The sequence below is a fragment of the Rattus norvegicus genome, chromosome 2 (genome assembly GCF_021556685.1).
Source record: "Rattus norvegicus strain SHRSP/BbbUtx chromosome 2, alternate assembly SHRSP_T2T, whole genome shotgun sequence".
Classification (NCBI taxonomy): Eukaryota; Metazoa; Chordata; class Mammalia; order Rodentia; family Muridae; genus Rattus; species Rattus norvegicus.
The window spans coordinates 171,690,300-171,707,521 of NC_141535.1; the positions used below are offsets into that span (position 1 = coordinate 171,690,300).

Below are 17,222 nucleotides of genomic sequence, written 5' to 3' on the forward strand. Positions count from 1 at the left end.
ATGTGAACACACCTTCGCAGTTGTGAAAGCAACACGTTGATGAAAAGCCCTGCAATTCTTTTTCATTCTTTTTTTTTTTTTCCTGATCAGATAAGAAGCAAGTAAGTATACTTCAGGAAGGACACACAGAAATCCTGACAGGGTGATTAAAAGGATCTGCAGGAAGTGTAAAGTATAAACCTTTTGAGATCAGAGGATTCAAGAGGAAAATAAGAACAAAGCCAAGGAAGCAATAACAGGGGAGAAAGTCTAGAATCTAAACACTTAAATTAACACACACACACACACACACACACACACGCCTCCTTTCCTAGACACGTAAAGTGTAGTTAACTTGGCAATAAGGAACGCACCAGAAGGCAGGGCCACAATTTCCTTCTCCAAACTCCAGCATTCCTAGGACGCCCTCACTAGCACTCAGGCTTGGGACCTTTCAGTCGGGGCGCCTCCCTCTGCACCAGTGTCAGGCAACCTCTCCGAGGGCTGATTGCTACCTCCCTTCCTCTCACAGCAGGAGAGAGGAAGCAGGAGACTTAGGGAAGAACGGAGGGAAAGGCGGCCCACTTGGACAGAGTCCAGAAAGACCCGGACTCTGCCAACTTTTCCCACCCACCGCCAGCACAGTCAAGCGGTGCCGCCCCGGGGGCCGGTGCTGCCCTATTTCACTCCAGAATACACTCAGAGGAATGGGGCGGACTTGGCTGCTCCCAGGGATGGAAGTGCCCAGGAGCAAGTTTGGCGAGAGTAGCCGTAGGCGACTCGTCCGTCCGGGAGCATGCCACCTCAACCCCATCCTTTCCGCCGCGGCTCCGCCCTCACCTGTCTGTCAGCAGGGAAGCCGGCAGCGCTCCGTCGCGGGTTCTCCCGGTTGCAGCAGCTCTCGGGAATCGCGTCGGCCTGAGGCAGGAGGGACCGGAAGCGCGACCGGGAGCTTTTCCTTCGTCTCCTCCCCCACGCCTCGGGGGCGGGGAGCAGCTGCGGCTGTCACAGGCTCTGGACAACCAACCGCCGAGGACACTTGCACCGGCGACCTCTCAAGCCGGCCTCCAGCGCTTGCACCCTACCCGCGGAGCCGGAAGTGAGAGGCCGGAAGTGCGGGGTCTTGAGCCCCGGACAGCCTCTCTCTAGAAGCCAAGCCGGGACCCGCCACGTCTCTATGGTGCGCGCGCCTCTCCCTAGGGGCTGGGTCCTCTGGACTCCGCCCCGGGCCGCAGCCCTGTGAACTACATCCGGGAATCCGCACGGGCCGTTGCCCGGGTAACCCGGTTGCGGCGTGGAGCAGAGTCACTAGTTTGCAAAGTGCAACCCACCAGCCAGACAGTCTGTCCTTTTCCCACACTCATAGTCCGTGCCTGGAGGGTGGAGGTGGCCGCAGCTCACCACCGCGCAGCCGAAAGTTTGTCAGCCACGGGAGAGACCGGGCGGGAGGCGGAAGGGATGGAGCGAAGATGAATGTACACCCGCTGACAGCACGGAAGCCCGGTCCTCGCTTTCCTAGGTGTCTCTCTAGTTCTCCGCGACCAACGCACTCGTACCAATCTGTGCAGAAAGACCGGCATCCGTGAGCGTGCGGTTGTAGCACTGTTGCTGTGCTCCCCTTCCCCGCTGCTCTCTGACAGTGGCTCAGGGTACTTTTCTTCGCTGCTCTTCTCTTGCCAGCACCCAAGATCTGCCTTCCTGCTCATCCCCTCTTAATTAGATCGCCGTCGCCCTGTCCACAGAAACATTTCAACTATCCCTCTCTCAGAGCTCTTCTTGGCCGTTTCCTACCAGTCTTTGGGGTACCTGCGAGAGTCTTTCATATCCCCAGCGGCGCTATATAGAAATGTGCCAGAGCACATTTCCATTGAGTTCAATATCCCTGTACTGTCTTCCTCGGACTGGTTAATAGTAACACTACATACAATTATTTACAAAATGCACCACATACATTTTAAACCTAAAATGTATTGTATTGTCTTAGATTGCCAGCACATCAACTCTTACAAAAACAGTGTTGACATGCCCAAGCATAAATCTTGTGTAAAAGGGCCTTCCCGTTCTGAAACTGATCTATAAAGGGGGGCGGTGTGCCAATTCACTCAAACCGTAACTATCCTGCAGTATGTTGTGAAGTTTCCCACTCAAAGCCATCCTCCAGAGTTGGAACCCATTAGTCTTCGCTATTATTAGAAAGGGGCCCCTGTCTAGTGCAACTCCTGCTCTCATTCTGTAAGAACTGAATAAGACTTGTAGCTAAGTGCAAATGTCATCTATAGGGCTTCTGAAGGGTGACTTGGAAAAGATGTCTAGCAATGCCCAGTTGTGTATGAATGGTGTGGACAGTTAGTATTTATCAAAACTGGGTGTCTCCTTAAGGATGTCTGATGATGTCTCTTTACATTTAGGAATACTTGGCTTCTTGTATTGGTCGTTTGTCCTTAAGTGGTATACTTTCTCTGAGAATTGCTGATAGTTTTTAGGATGGCTCTGATGGACTTGGAACTAAGGCTAATTTTATTTGAAAAAGATGCTACTAGTTGCTTATTCTAAGTAACAGTAAATTTTCACTTCCTTGCTTTTTTCTTCTTGTTTTCTTTCTCTCCTTATCTTTATTTTTGTCCCTTTTTGCCCCCAAAGAATTCTGTCTACCCATTCTGCTTAGAATGAATAGAAGATTCCTATTCCTCTCAATTGACATATATGATCAGAGGGGTAAGAGAAAAGGATTTGCTGTCCCATATAATCATGACATGGAGATAAGGTATTCAACTTTTGCAAAGTTATTTCACGCGTTGTTCCCTGGGCTTGTAGAGAACTTTGGTAGACCGCCTGCCTTTAATTCTATAATCAGGAAGAAAAGGAGATAAGGCACAGATGGTGGCTGGTGCTCTTACTCCATTCTGCCTCAAGTAAATGTCAGATTTAGATTTTGAATGTTGCATACTACTTATCAGTGCTATTTTCTCAAGAGCAAGAAATTGCTACATCCAGATCTTATCTATGCGAATTCTGATAATGTGTCAAAATTTCCAGCACTCTTCATCAGTAGGTTTCTCTTCCTGGGGAGATAATTAGGTTACTAATCACACAGTGTAATCTTCAGGAAACTCTTAAGAACATATTAAGAAGTTCCCAGATGAGCCAGTTGGTGGCGCACGCCTTTAATCCCAGCACTTGAGAGGCAGGCAGACCTCTCAGTTCAAGAACAGCTATAGAATTCCAGGATAGCCGGAGCTACACATAGAAACCCTCCAAAAACAACAACGACAAAACAAAAACAAAAAACAAACAAACAAATAAAAAACGACGACAACAACAAACGCCCAAAGAGCAGACAGTGCTTTTGGAGACAGTCCTGTCCCTTTACCTGAGCCAAGTGAGAAAGCTGGCCCTGGTGTTATGGGTTCAAGAAAGCTGACAACCCAGCCTGACATTCAGCTACTACCTCCAGATCCAGGGCTTTGAGTTGGCCCACCCCAGCATCTACTCCACCTAGGAATTGTTGGACTTTGCGAAAGGGCTGGCCCTGCATATCCAAAGCTGCAGGTTCTCCATGGCACAGGGCAACAAGGGAATATCTGAGAGGACCCCCAGTGAGGATCCAGTATTGATAGAGTAGCAGAAGCCAGAGGTCTCAAACCAGATCAATGACTCATTGTAGTGACTATTTGCAAGAAAAGCTGTTTGGGAGAAGGGGTAAACTGTGTGTGACACCTTGACACTTCTCAGCTCCCATTGGAGATTTTTGTTTTATGGGGGAGGTTACAAGGGTGGAGGGCAGATGGAGGGACAGAGAGATGAGTAGGACTGGGATGCCTGATGTGAAATTCACAAAGGATCAAAAGAGTTAGAAGGAGAAGAAGGAGGAAGAGGAAGAGGAGGAAAGGAGGAGAGGAAGAGGAGGAAGAGGAGGAAGAAGAGGAAAGGAGGAGGAGGAAGAGGAGGAAGAAGAAGAGGAGGAAAGGAGGAGGAGAGGAGGAGGAAGAGGAAGAGGAGGAAAGGAGGAGAGGAAGAGGAGGAAAAGAGGAAGAAGAGGAGGAAGAGGAAGAGGAGGAAGAGGAAGAGGAGGAAGAGGAGGAAGAAGAAGAGGAGGAAGAGGAAGAGGAGGAAAGGAGGAGGAGGAAAGGAGGAGGAGGAAGAGGAGGAAGAAGAAGAGGAGGAAGAGGAAGAGGAGGAAAGGAGGAGGAGGAAAGGAGGAGGAGGAAAGGAGGAGGAGGAAGAGAAAGATAGGAGGAGGAGGAAGGAGAGGAAGAAGAAGAAGAAGAAGAAGAAGAAGAAGAAGAAGAAGAAGAAGAAGAAGAAGAAGAAGAAGAAGAAGAAGAAGAAGCAGCCGCAGCAGCAGTTCCCAAGCAGACAGGGTAAAAAGTAGAGCTGCTGTACTTTTGGAAGCTTTCTAGTATACAACTTCATTCAGTAATGTATAAAGTACACTGGGTGAGCTTAGTGTTATTACGGCTTTAAGCACTGGAGTCACTTATTCATTATTTCATTATATTGTCTGTTACTAATGATAACAGAGGAACCTTCTCATATGACTCTAACTTTCCCCCTCTAGACCTCCAATAGGCTTTGGTAGCATTCTGAATAAATTTGACCTCCTACCCTGGTATGCAAGACTCGCCAGGGTCTGGACCCAATATTGTTTGCTGTTGTGTAACCTATCAACCAAATCAGTACTCTGGGAACGTGGAGTAAGAGTGCTCATTTAGCTGACGGTATCCATCAGGTCAGGCAGATGAAAGCGTGATTACACAGAGCTGCTTGACCTGTTCCTAGCCCTGTGATTCTGTCGTGGATATCGTCTCTGCAGAGATGCTCTCAGACCTCTCCTCCACCTCACACCACACTCCTACCCTCGTGGCCCTGAGCTCAGCCCTTGCTTCCACCACAAACCCATTTCTGTCCTCCCTGTGAGAGTTCATTTCTGCCACCTACTTCCTGCGGCCCTTAGTTTGAACAGCCATTGGTCTGCCTTGTGCTGCTGGCTCTTCGTGTCTGTTTTCCCCATTCATTTTTTAAAGAAAATTGATTCAACTCATATCACCAGGCTTGTATGGCAAGGACTTTAGCTACAAGCCACCTCATTGGCTCCCTCAGGATCCTTTTTGGCAGTCTGAACTTTGGACTCGTTTTTATTCTTTCAGAACCATCAGGAAGTTAACAGTGCTTGGGTTACAGAAAGGTTTTCTGTCGCACACCCCGAGACTTACCAAGGACCAGTGATTGCTGCTATTTAAAGTAGTGGCATGGGCAGATTTACGTGGGCATACTTGCTGTCTAGTTGTTAAAGACAAAACATGAGTGCGTTTTGAGTCTGAGGAATGGTTGGGACTCTGCAGAGGGCTGTAAACTGTGGATAAGAACAGAGTGATTTATTACCCCAGATATTCTGAATGGGAAGGCTGCCAGTGCTGTGTTTCCCAATGTGTTAGTTTTACTTTACAATCTGGTACAAAAAGAACATTAGAATTAAAAATAAATAAAAAGGAGAAAATGTGGGTGGCTTGGCGTAGTTTTTCAATGTACAGCTATTTCTTAATTTACTTAATTGACCCTTTTTGGCATATTTAGATTTTTTTTTCTGGTTCTGTCTGTAATGTATAACCCAAAGAACACTATCTGCCGTGGGGAATGCTGTCTGACCTCTAGCAGCTCCCACTTTACCTCATTCCCTTTCTGTGAGAATGATGGGAGAACTCTCCCATAGTCATGCTACATTACCAGCTAGGGGATTTTTGCCGGTATAATTAAAGTAGCTAATTCATCGGCTTTGAGTTACTAGAAAGGGAGATAGTCTGTGTGAGTCTGACTTCACCACATGAACCCTTTAAAAGCAGTTAGGAGAGGAATCAAAGAAAGTCAAAATGTATAAGAGACTTGGACAGGAGGAGTTTTCTCTGTTGGGAAATGAAGTCCAGAGGCAAGATATGACAGAGGGCTCAAGTGTGGAGAGTGGTTCCTGGCAACCACCATCAAATGCAGGACCTTCACTCCTACAGCAGCAAGGAGCTAAGTTCTGGATGACCTCAGGGAGACTTGGGAGCTAGTTCTTCCTCCTGATTTCTGCTGTGTGAGACCCTGGAGACCCAGCTAAGCTGTCCCGGATGGGGTTCTGACCTATGGGCATCTATGATAATAAATAGGGGCTGGACTGGAAGAGCTCAGTCGGTAGGAGTACTTACTGCCCTTGTAGAAGATCTTGTAGACCTTTGCGGAGGCTCAGCTCCCTCCTCCCAGTGGTGGCTCACAATTGTCTGGAACTCCAACTCCACATGGAGTTCTAGATAAAGACTTTCTAGGTTAAAAAGTTATGACAAAATATTTTAAGTTTTTTCTCTCATGTTGCTAATTTGTCTTCCTGATGTGCCTTGGAACAGCCTATGTGACATACCCTGGAAAAAAGATGCTAGGGGAAAAAACTAACATCCAAGACGATTTATATTTTTCTTATCACTTGTAGGATTCTTTAGGGCACGGCCTATTTCTTAGTTTAACTGTTGGCATCACGAAAATATTCTCTAACTTGTAGGATAGCACTTCTCCTCTGCAATGTGTTCAGGGGAAAATGAATTCTGAGCTTAGTTAAGAGGATGAGCATCCGTAGTAAATATTAGTTACTGCCATTACTCCTTGCAACAGCCAATGCCAGCCATTGTCTGTGGGAAGTCGAATAACATCCTTTTTAATTCATTAAGCAATATTGATGTTTATACTTTTCTAGGGGAAAGGTCTAATTTGTCTGGTTTACATCATACATTTGATTGTTTTAGGAATGTATTATATTTTATTGTGGAAATGTTAACTTTTGTTATTGAAGGAACTGACACTGTTCACTCACAAAGGAAGTTGACTATCTTCTTAAATAAACATACTGCTCATTTCGATTTGAACTGGTCTCTATGGTTGTGTATACAGGCTGAGTATTCATTATCTGAAGGGCTTCACAATAGAATTTCAGAGTTTGAATCTTTGTTTTTTGAGACAGGGTTTTTCTGTGTTGCCTTGGCTGTCCTAGAACTGACTCTATAGACCAGGCTGGCCTCAAACTTACAGCAATCTGTCAGCCTCCTAAATGCTGAGATTAAAGGTATATGCCAACACCGCTGGGCTCAGAGCTTGAATCTTTTTTTTTTTTTTTTTGGTTCTTTTTTTTTGGAGCTGGGGACCGAACCCAGGGCCTTGCGCTTCCTAGGCAAGCGCTCTACCACTGAGCTAAATCCCCAACCCCTCAGAGCTTGAATCTTTCATTTGGAGTATTTGCATAGACTTTAAGGCTGATCTGTAAGCCCTAATCTGTAAGTCTCCTGGATTTAAAATTAGAGATTTTTGATCTTTGTTTTTTCTTTAGTTAGGATGAACCAAGAGAGGAAGTTAGCATTTCTGCAGCCCTTGTTGTTCATTTCAGACAAATAAAGTAAGATGGGAGGGTCGGGGAATCTCTGGAAGCTGATATCAAACTAGTAAGAGAAATACTTACATAAAAGATAGTCACAGATTTGCAGGGAATATGCAAGGAGTCCCCAGGGAAATGAACAAGTGCTCTTGGGAATGAGTCAAATGGTCAGATCGCACCTAGACAGCCTAGCTTCCCTAACAGTCAGTAAAGATGCTGTGGATGCTCACAGCATCCAAAATGGTCTGCTCTTCCTTAGAAACTTAATATTGCCCTTCAAATGTGTTGTTAGAGCTGGAGAGAGTTTAAAAAACAAACAAAGGTGGATCGGTGCTTAAGAACACTTGTTTTTACAAAGGAGCCAAGTTTGGTTCCCAGCACCCTCATGGCAGTAACCATCTGTAACTACAGTTCCAGGAGACCCAATGCCTCTTCTGACTTCCACAGACTCCTGAGCCCATGCCGCAAACATACATTCATTCATACATACATTCAGGGACACATATGGTCACAAAATAAAAATAAACATTTTAAAAAGTTGTTGTAAGCTGGGCATGCTGGCACATGCTTTTAATCCTAGCAAGTGGGAAGCAGAGAAAGGCAGATCTCTGAATTCGAGGACAGCCTGGTTTACAGAGGGAGTTCCAGGACAGCCAGGACTACACAGAGAAACCCTTTTTTTTGGGGGGGGGGTGTTATTGCAGGCTTGCTTAGTACAGGGAACCCAGATTGTAAACTATGGTCAGAGAAGGCCCTATCAATATGATTTAAGTATGTGCTAATATAGAAATAAAGTATAACTGGACATTAAAAGGACGAGATTAGGAACTGCATTCCAAACACACTATAACTGTGTTACCATTAAAGCCCATTTCTACCTACCTCCTCATTAGTTAGTTGGGATATATAGCAACAAAGCGATATGAAAACCAGTGCCACGATGATGTCATTATTAAGACCTTTTTTACAACAATTTAGGAAAAAAAAACCCTATGAGTTGTAATTTTGGTGATTAAAAATTACTCCTTTGAGTTGGACAACAGGGACAGAAGAATTTTAACGAGAACTTTTCTGTAAGCTGGGTATACCTACAACCCCAGCATCCAAGAAGCTGAAATATGAAAATTATGAGGTCAAGGCCAGCTTAGACCGTGCAACACAATCCTGTCTTAAAAACAAAACAGAACAAAAAGCAAGCAAAAAGATGCATCGTGTCACCTCGGAAGCCTGGAGACACAGCAGGAAGACCAGGGTGCCCACATAATAGTGTCCACTTATCAAATTAGCTTCTTGTTGTCTTGGCCACAGCATGCCCAGAATAGATAGATTCTGGCAAGAGAGCTGGTGTCTGGGAGCTGAATGTGACACTGTCTGGATCCCCAGGGCTGGTCTCACTGCTGCTGCTTAAGAAGAACGAGTCTAGGCAAGGAAGAGGACTCACCAGCTAAGGGTACTTGCTGCTCAAGCATGAAGACCTACTACGTGTGTTAGAGCCTAGCACCCACCTAACGGACATGCATATAGCTTCACGCACCTGGAACTCGGATGCTGGGTGTGGGTATGGAGACAGATGGCCAGCCTAGATGAGAAATGGTGGGCTCCAGGTTCAGTGAGACACTTTGTCTCAAGAAAGGAAAGGCAGAGAGTAAAGAAGAGGAAATCCAGCACCCTCCTCTGACCACACACACACACACACACACACACACACACACACACACACACAAACACGGAGCACACTGTTTCCAGTCTGTTTTTAAGTGCCAATCCTGTCCCCAAGTCTGCAATTTCGAGCTGAAAAGATTGAAAAGAGAAGGCCATGGTAATGAAATCATCAGCCCACGTTTGCTGGGCACTTTCTTCAAATGTGAAGTTATTCCGGGCATGGTGGTTGTGTACTGTTACACCTAGCCAGCACTAGAGAGACTGAATCAAGGGGGCGGCAAGGTCAAGGCCCAACTAGTCTATATGCAAGAATGTGTGTGTGTGTGTGTGTGTGTGTGTGTGTGTGTGTGTGTGTTAAAAGCTGTTCTGAGTGCCTCTTACAAAACTCACTGAGCCTTACTGAGTGTTCAGCACGGTGAAGTCAGTCCTGTAGTTTCTCCCGTTTTACAGATAAAACAGCTGAGGCTTTAATGGTTAAGACCAGATAAGTACTAAGTGGCAGTTACTTCTCAAGACCCCTCTTGCTCCAAAGCCCATGTCTTTAAACTACGGCAAGTCACTTTCCCACACATAGACCTACATAGGAGGCCTGAAAGGGTAAGAACCATGGTCAGTCGACTTCCTATTTTAGTCTAGATAATTTTCTACATTTTATCCCTTCACAACGTGTTTATCATGATGTGTGTTCTCAACACCGACCAATGTATATTCATATACTGTTCTAAACTGATGTAAAAATTACTGTATTTATTTTTAGTTTTGACGGTGCACAGGGTTTAGACTTTTTAATGGAATTATTCATCACCTGAATTGAGCATTTCAATGAAGTATTTCTAGCAGACTCCTATGAAGAAGACTGTCTCCCATGTGCTATTAAAAATCGAGCTCATGACTACTGTCTGTGGTTATTTTTTTTTCTTGTAGAGCCAGAGGGTACAGTCTGTGACCTCATGTAGAAAATAGCCATGAAGGATCTATCCGGGATCGTTTTTAGTGCTTTAGTTTTGGCACACACACATCTTCAAAGCAGATTAAATTTGTCCGGTGTATTTTAGAAGTGTATATTGCAAAGCGCAAGGAGGGATGCAAACCACAGAGCAGAGCTTTTAATGGAGAGGCCATTCAGGAAGTAATCATCTGCCTGGAAGCTTTGGTTACTACATTTCCAGAAACTTCTTCCTTTCCTTTTCATTGTCATTCAGAGCATGGTAGTGTCCGGTTGCCATTTTGCTCAACTACTGCTTTTCCCCCGTCATTTTCAAGACGTCCTTTTTTCCATTCTATACCTTGAAGAAACTAGAACTTAAGCCGGGATATCTTACATGAACATTTTTGAAAGTTTGTTTCTTATCTCTGAGCCTGCTGTGGAGAATTTAGTACAAGACTGAAGTATGCATGGATAAAATGAATCGTCTTAAAGGATTGCAGCTCCAAAAATACCCCAGCAGGACTGGGCAGGTTTGACATAATGACATTCCTATTTTAGCCTGACTTCTGGAACTCTGAAGAACTATAAATTGAGCCACACAAGATCCTAAGAAGGTGGTGCCTCTCCTAATCGCATATAGGGTTTTCTTCAGACTTTTGGGAAAGACGCGACTAGTTGTTTTCCTAGAGAATGAGACTGTTGGTACTTACCAACGTTAGTACAGGAAATGGTAGGTAGAAAGCCCTGGTCCACATCCTACTGAAAACTAAATGTGAAACAGAAACTTACACCAGGAGCTCAGAGCCAAGGTCTGCACGAGCCGCCGCTGAGATGGCAGAAGCCTCGCTGGATGCCGGGACTCCGCCAGTAACCGTGAAGAAAAAGAAAAGCCTGTCCATTGAGGAAAAGATCGACATCATAAATGCAGTGGAAAGTGGCAAGAAAAAGGCAGAGATCGCAGCTGAATATGGTATAAAGAAAAATTCATTGTCTTCCATTATGAAAAACAAAGACAAAGTTCTAGAAGCCTTTGAGTCTTTGAGATTTGATCCAAAGAGAAAAAGGCTGAGGACGGCGTTTTATACGGATCTGGAAGAGGCACTGATGAGGTGGTATCGAATTGCTCAGTGTCTGAACGTTCCAGTTAACGGTCCAATGCTGCGTCTAAAAGCTAATGATTTTGCCCAGAAGCTGGGGCACAATGATTTTAAGTGCAGCAATGGTTGGCTGGACCGTTTTAAGTCCAGGTATGGCTTAGTCTTCAGAGCACAACCCGTAGAAGCCACGGGTGTATCTACAGACCCTTCGGCTGTGTGGTACCAAAATGTGCTGCCTTATTATTTAAACGATTATCATCCTAAAAACATTTTCAATGTAAAAGAGACTGGACTGCTTTATCGAATGTTACCTACAAATACTTTTGCATTCAAAGGAGAAACATGTTCAATTGGAAAGCTGTGCAAAGACAGGATAACGCTGGCACTCGGCACGAATGTGGATGGCTCTGAGAAGCTCCCTCTGCTTATCATCGGGAAAAACCGAGCCCCACATTGTTTCAAAGGCGTAAAATCATTGCCTGTGTATTACGAAGCTAACAGAACGGCGCGGATGACTGCAGCTATATTCGAACAGTGGATGCAGAAGCTGGATGAAAAATTCCAAGCCCAGAAACGAAGAGTGGTGATTTTTGTGGATTCTCTTCCGGCACATCCAGAAGTGAAAAACCTAAAGTCCATTGAGTTAGCATTCTTCCCATCATGCTTGTCTTCCGGGTTTGCAGCTATGAATCAAGGTGTTATTAAAAGCCTTAAAATCAAATACCGGCATTGTCTTATCAAGAAATTTTTAAGCTCAGTTGAAAGTAGCAAAGAGTTTACATTTTCCCTGCTAGATGCGGTTGATACATTACATCTCTGCTGGAGAGCTATAGCGCCAGAGACCATTGTTAAATGCTATGAAGAAGCAGGATTCAGCTCTCCAAGGGGAGAAACTGACACAGCAAATGCAGAAGAAGATGCTGCTGCTCTTGATCTGACTGCCCATGCAGTGGGGGCAGGAGTGGAATTTCTTGAAGGCTTGTCCATAGAGGGATACGCTGCCCTGGATGAGGACCTGGAGACTTGTGAAGAAGCCCCAAAAGATGGTGCTGAGTGGGACGAAGAAAGTAAGCAAGATGTAACCGGTTTTTATACTTCCGATGAAGAGGAGGAGGACAGCGGAGCGCTAGAAGTGGACCTGCCGTTACCATCCACGAATGAAGCACTCACAGCTCTAGGCACTCTGAAAAGGTTTCTTAGAAGTCACGATATGAACGATGAACTTCACAGTTCTTTAGCAGACCTTGAAAACTTTATTAACACTTTGTCGCCTAAGTAGCCCCTCAGTGTTCATCTGCAGAGCAGTAACTTTTCCTCGGGTATCATATTCCCCAAGGAATGTAAACGGAAAGTATCTCTTAAACAAGAAAAGAGAAAGCCTAATAATCGTTGGCTTAACTGCAAAGCCTTTGATCTGCGTAGCGGGGGCTCCCTAGTAAATAATGACTAAGTAAAACTGCAAAATTCCGTTTAGCAGGTTTGGGGAGAAAATGTGTTTCAGAGGCTTTATACTTGAAAGAAACTTAGCATGTGTGTGAAAGAACTCCAGCTGGCTGACTCACACGCATGAAATTGCTGGTTTTCATTTTCTTTGTTTTTTTTTTAAGTTCAGATAATATTCTAGAATATTTTATCTTCGTAGTAAAAAAAACCCAGCTTATTTATTTTTATAAAGTCATTTGCATGCTACCTCTATCCTAATGAATTCTTTTGTTCTCTTTCCTTTTTGGTTGGTTTTTAAAGAAAGGGTCTCTCTGTGTAGTCCAAAATGCCTCAAATTCAGGGCTATGCTCCTGCCTCGGCCTCTCAGATGCTGGGATTATAGGTATAAATCACTATGCACAGCCTAATTAAGCTTTTGAGCATCATCTAGTATAAAATTATGTTCTAATTAATCTTCCAGACTGAAAAAATTATTAAAATATATTCTAATCTGCTATGCACCAAGATGATGAACAATGTAATTCTTGCTGCTTTCAAATCACTTGTCAAATTAAGTCAAATGAAAAGCTATCATTTTACCATCCATCACCAGGTCCTTCTGCTGGGCATATGTGTGTGCTTGCTTAGTGGGAAAATACTTGAAGGGAAATGTTTATTAAACTCATATTTATATTCGAATAAGGAGGCAATTGAAGACTCACTTAGAGTCACCAAGAAGAAAACTTGTGGCACTTTTTTACACATGATCTTAGCCAAAAGGCCGAGAAGCGATGTGGCGCTTTTTTAAAAATTTCAAGAGCTCAACTTTTAATCTAGTTTTGTTCTTGATTTTACTGAATTTTATTTCTTAGCACATTGTGGTATTTAGTTGTCTTCCTCCAATGTTTTCTTCTCTAAAAGTTTTTAGAGAAAGTGTTACCTGTATAATACATTAACATACTGTAGGAAATTACCTACTCACCATCTAAAAACAGCCGTTGAGCAAAATTTTAACAATGTGTCAGTCTTTCCCACTGTTCAGTTTTAAATAGCGTGTTTATTTAACTTATTCTACCTAATTTAGGTCCCCTTGAGAAGTATTTTATAAAAATACAAAGCATAAGGGGTTGGGGATTTAGCTCAGTGGTAGAGCACTTGCTTAGCAAGTGCAAGGCCCTGGGTTTGGTCCCCAGCTCCGAAAAAAAAAAAAAAAAAGAAAGAAAAAGAAAAAAGAAAAGAAAAGAAAAAAAAATACAAAGCATAGCGATTTGTTGTGAATTATTAATCTGTCAGAAGATTATACATTTAGAAGAAAATAATCTAACAAACCATTTTTATTTTCTATTGTTGTTTGCTCTGCTCTGAGGATTTAGTTGAGCCCTAAACTGTATTAATATTTTAGAAGTTTCCTTTATTATTAAACATTGAATATTTAAATTAAAAGAATTTTGTGATTTGATGTGTAATTTTAACTTTGCTCTTAAGAGCCTGTCTCTCAAGAAAAAAATTTAGTTAGTCTGGTTTTCATTGTTCTTACTTTATAAGTTCTTGCTGTTTCAACAGTGTTCTTTACTCATTCCTAGCTAGGAACAAACCTTGAATTGCATTTACGACTTTCTTCACTGTGCGTTGTGCCTGACTCCCGAGTGGAAGGTTTAGCCCAAGCTCATAACTAATGCTGCCTGTGGGATGGATTCATCCTGCCTGCCTGGCTCTTATGCAGACCAAGCCCTCACTGCAGACCTTCTTTCCACTGAATAAGAGACAGAATAGCTGGAAGAAGGAAGCAAGGAGAGAAGGGAAGTTGAAGGAGAGCTGTCCAGGAGAACAGTTCGCACCTCCTGTGCCAGTAGGCCCAGCTCCCTGTGGACAGGCAGAGCTGGGGAGTGGACATCTGCTTTCTTCAGGGTCACTGTGCAGTGGAGAGCTGGACTGGGCCTCTGCTGCACAAAGAACTCCTGAATGAAATACACCACAGAGCAGGTGAGTCAGCAGAAGGTTATGGGTAATGGAAGATCCTAGAGCCCTAACCAAACACAGCAGGGACAGCGGCATAGCGATGAGTTGGTGAAGCCATGCGGGATACTATACTGTAAATGGCATGATCATGTTCATGCATTCACCTCACTGAAGGAATCAGCTTCTGAATTAGATGACTCTTGTGTTTTACGTTAGAACAAAATCAAAGGGCATAGGCCCCCGCTTCATTCCATGTTTCCTCATTTTGTTCTTAGCTGTCACCTTTCAGCAACCTTTTGAGAGCTGGGACAGTTGTATAGTCTTATTATATCTCCACAGAATACTAAATATATAGCAGGCTCCTGACATGACCACATGTCTGTCAGATGTAAGAACTAAGTCAAGAGTTCCAGATAGTCTTGCTTCCTAAACTAGGAACAAATCAAGAGGGAGGACAGGACCTGTTTCCCCTCGCTTCCTCTTGTAAGTCCTTCGTGAATGCACAGTCACTGTGGAATGCTGGTGCCTGATGCCACACCTATATTCCACATTGCAAAAGATAAAACTCAGCACCGCGCACTGGTTTCCAGCCAGCATGGGAGCAAATGAGGAAGATCTGGAAGTCCTCCTTCCAGCCCCGAGAGTGCTTTATGCACTGTTGCTTACCCTACATCACAGAGCTACCAGCCCACTGTGTTGTTAAGCCCTGTCTCTATATAGCAAATCTTGTCCCTGCCCCTAGAGGCAATTCTATGGTGTCTGAATAATTGCCAGAAGAAAGTATAGCTTGAACCGAAAGGCGATTATACAGGTGGAGAGATCAAGCTTGATTTCTGCTGATAGAAATGAAGGCTTGTGAGCAGGTAAAACTAGTTTTAAAAGTGTATTTCTTCATTTCTGAACTATGTACACATTATGCAAGTCAGACCTACCATACAAGTGAGTAACCTTTTATAATGTCTGTTTGAACTTTGAACTCGAGCTGTGCAATATCAGCTTTAAACCCTGATGAGTTCATCATCGTCATCATCATCATCACCACCACCACCATCATCATCACCACCACCACCATCATCTTTATCACCATCATCATTGTTCCAGGGTTGACCATTGTTTCTCAGACCCAGTTGTTCAGTTAGAGGCCATATTAACTTTTGAGAAGAATAAATTGATGTCCCCTTACTTTCAGTTGTTGGGGTATAAGTGGAATCGACTCAAACCTGGTGACTAAAGATTCTAATAAAGGGAGGGGGTGCCTGATACTTAGAAGGGTTTGTCCTGTTCAGGGTGCCAAGTACTGAAGGTTAATGATAAGAACAGAGGAAAGAACGCCTTCCTTGTGACATTGGCAGGTTAGTGAAGGAAGCAGGCAGTGTTCAGTAATGACAGGAACACTGGAAACATGACATCTGCGTCTACAAAATCAGGCAATGTGGAGCTTTAACCTGGTCCCGAGACTAGGAAAAGAGTGAACCAGCAAGGTGTCTAGAGCCAAACCTGAGATTTGGACTCCTAGGATAAATTACACTTTAACTAGGCAAGGGAGAAAGATGGGAGAGATCACTGAGTGCCCTGTGAGCCAGGTTCAGGAGGAGAATGCCGCCATCAGTTAGGAACTGAAGGAAATGCCCAGTGGAAGTGGCTTGAGATAGAAGAGGATCAGTTAGCTGGGGTAGGGTTCAATACGGGGCCATTTTACACAGGGGTGGGGCAGGGGTGAGAAGAAAACATTCCCATCTTTGCTTTTGAAAGCTTTGACCATAAGCAGAGCTGTGGGCCTCAGAATAGAGTCAAGATGTTAGAAAAAAGAAAAAAAGGAGATTCTAGAAAAAGGGGCTTACCCTCTATGACAAGCTACTGCCACCATGAGGAGTTCAAGGGCGTCTGCCTGCAGAAGGAGGATCCTAGCTGGGCTTGTTAACTCCTTATTCTTTACATGGAGTGATATGGACAGTCAAGACAACCTCCCCTGAACATCCAGCTGCTCCCAACCAAATGCTGTACAAAACCGCCTTAACTGCAGGTGGCCTCAGAGAGGGCTGGGGAGGGAGGGAGAGCTTTCCTGAAGAGCAGGGGAGCCTAGGGGGTGCTCCATCTCTGCAGCTATGACAAAGCCTTCCTCTCTGCTGGGTAAAAGCAGCGTGGCCTTTTATGGGGGAGGGCACCCACACTCCTGAAGATAACCCCTTACCCATATGCCTGTAAAGAAGCCCTGAGTGAATTGGTTCTCCAGAGTGAATTTGGCAGAGTCATCCCTGTTTTGTCACCTGGACCTTGGAAAGAGGGATAGACTTTGTTTCCCCCAGGAAAGGACCAAGACCTCTAAACATTCAAAAACACTCCTTCCCGTTGTAGGAGGAAATGAATAGCAAGAGTCACTTTGAGGGTAAGCAGCAGGCCTCTGCACTCTTCAGGACAGCCAACAGAACATTGGTTCTTGCTGAGTCTTGAACCCACAGGCAAACAGCTGAAAGAGTCTAGAGAAAAAGTACATCCTTGATTGAGGATTACAGTCAAGGTCAATGAAAAGGGATGTTATGTGAAGGCCCACGGACTGTGGGAGCTGAGTTAGTGCTGTAGCAACCCAGTGATCCTGGGGTGAGCAGCTACAGAAGCCTGCCCGGCCTTGGCCTCAGATTAATGCTAGTTCAATACAGCATCCCTAAGAAAATGTCCCTTAAGATTGATAAACAAATACATAAATAATATTAGTAACAGTCATTACTTACTGATCGTGGCTGAAGTGACATCATGATGGTTTGGTGGCATATTAAAGCAG

At 44.3% G+C, this 17,222-nt stretch overlaps 2 protein-coding genes across 29 annotated transcripts in view; one reads left to right on the top strand and one right to left on the bottom strand.

Annotated features, from left to right (window-relative positions):
- Window positions 1-1,076, bottom strand: part of Arfip1 (ARF interacting protein 1) — a 79,381-nt gene extending 78,305 nt beyond the window's left edge. For 26 of the 28 annotated variants that reach the window (XM_087631936.1, XM_087631908.1, XM_087631918.1 and 23 more), the window contains exon 1: window positions 820-920. The gene's annotated coding sequence lies outside the window, so the exon portion shown is untranslated. 28 annotated transcript variants of the gene reach the window in all.
- Window positions 1,077-10,576: 9,500 nt separating this feature from the next.
- Tigd4 (tigger transposable element derived 4) lies at window positions 10,577-13,943 on the top strand. Its single transcript, NM_001399762.1, is given in 1 exon segment — window positions 10,577-13,943. A coding segment is annotated over 1 exon segment (1,545 nt). The 5' UTR covers window positions 10,577-10,796; the 3' UTR covers window positions 12,342-13,943.
- Window positions 13,944-17,222: the final 3,279 nt, after the last annotated feature.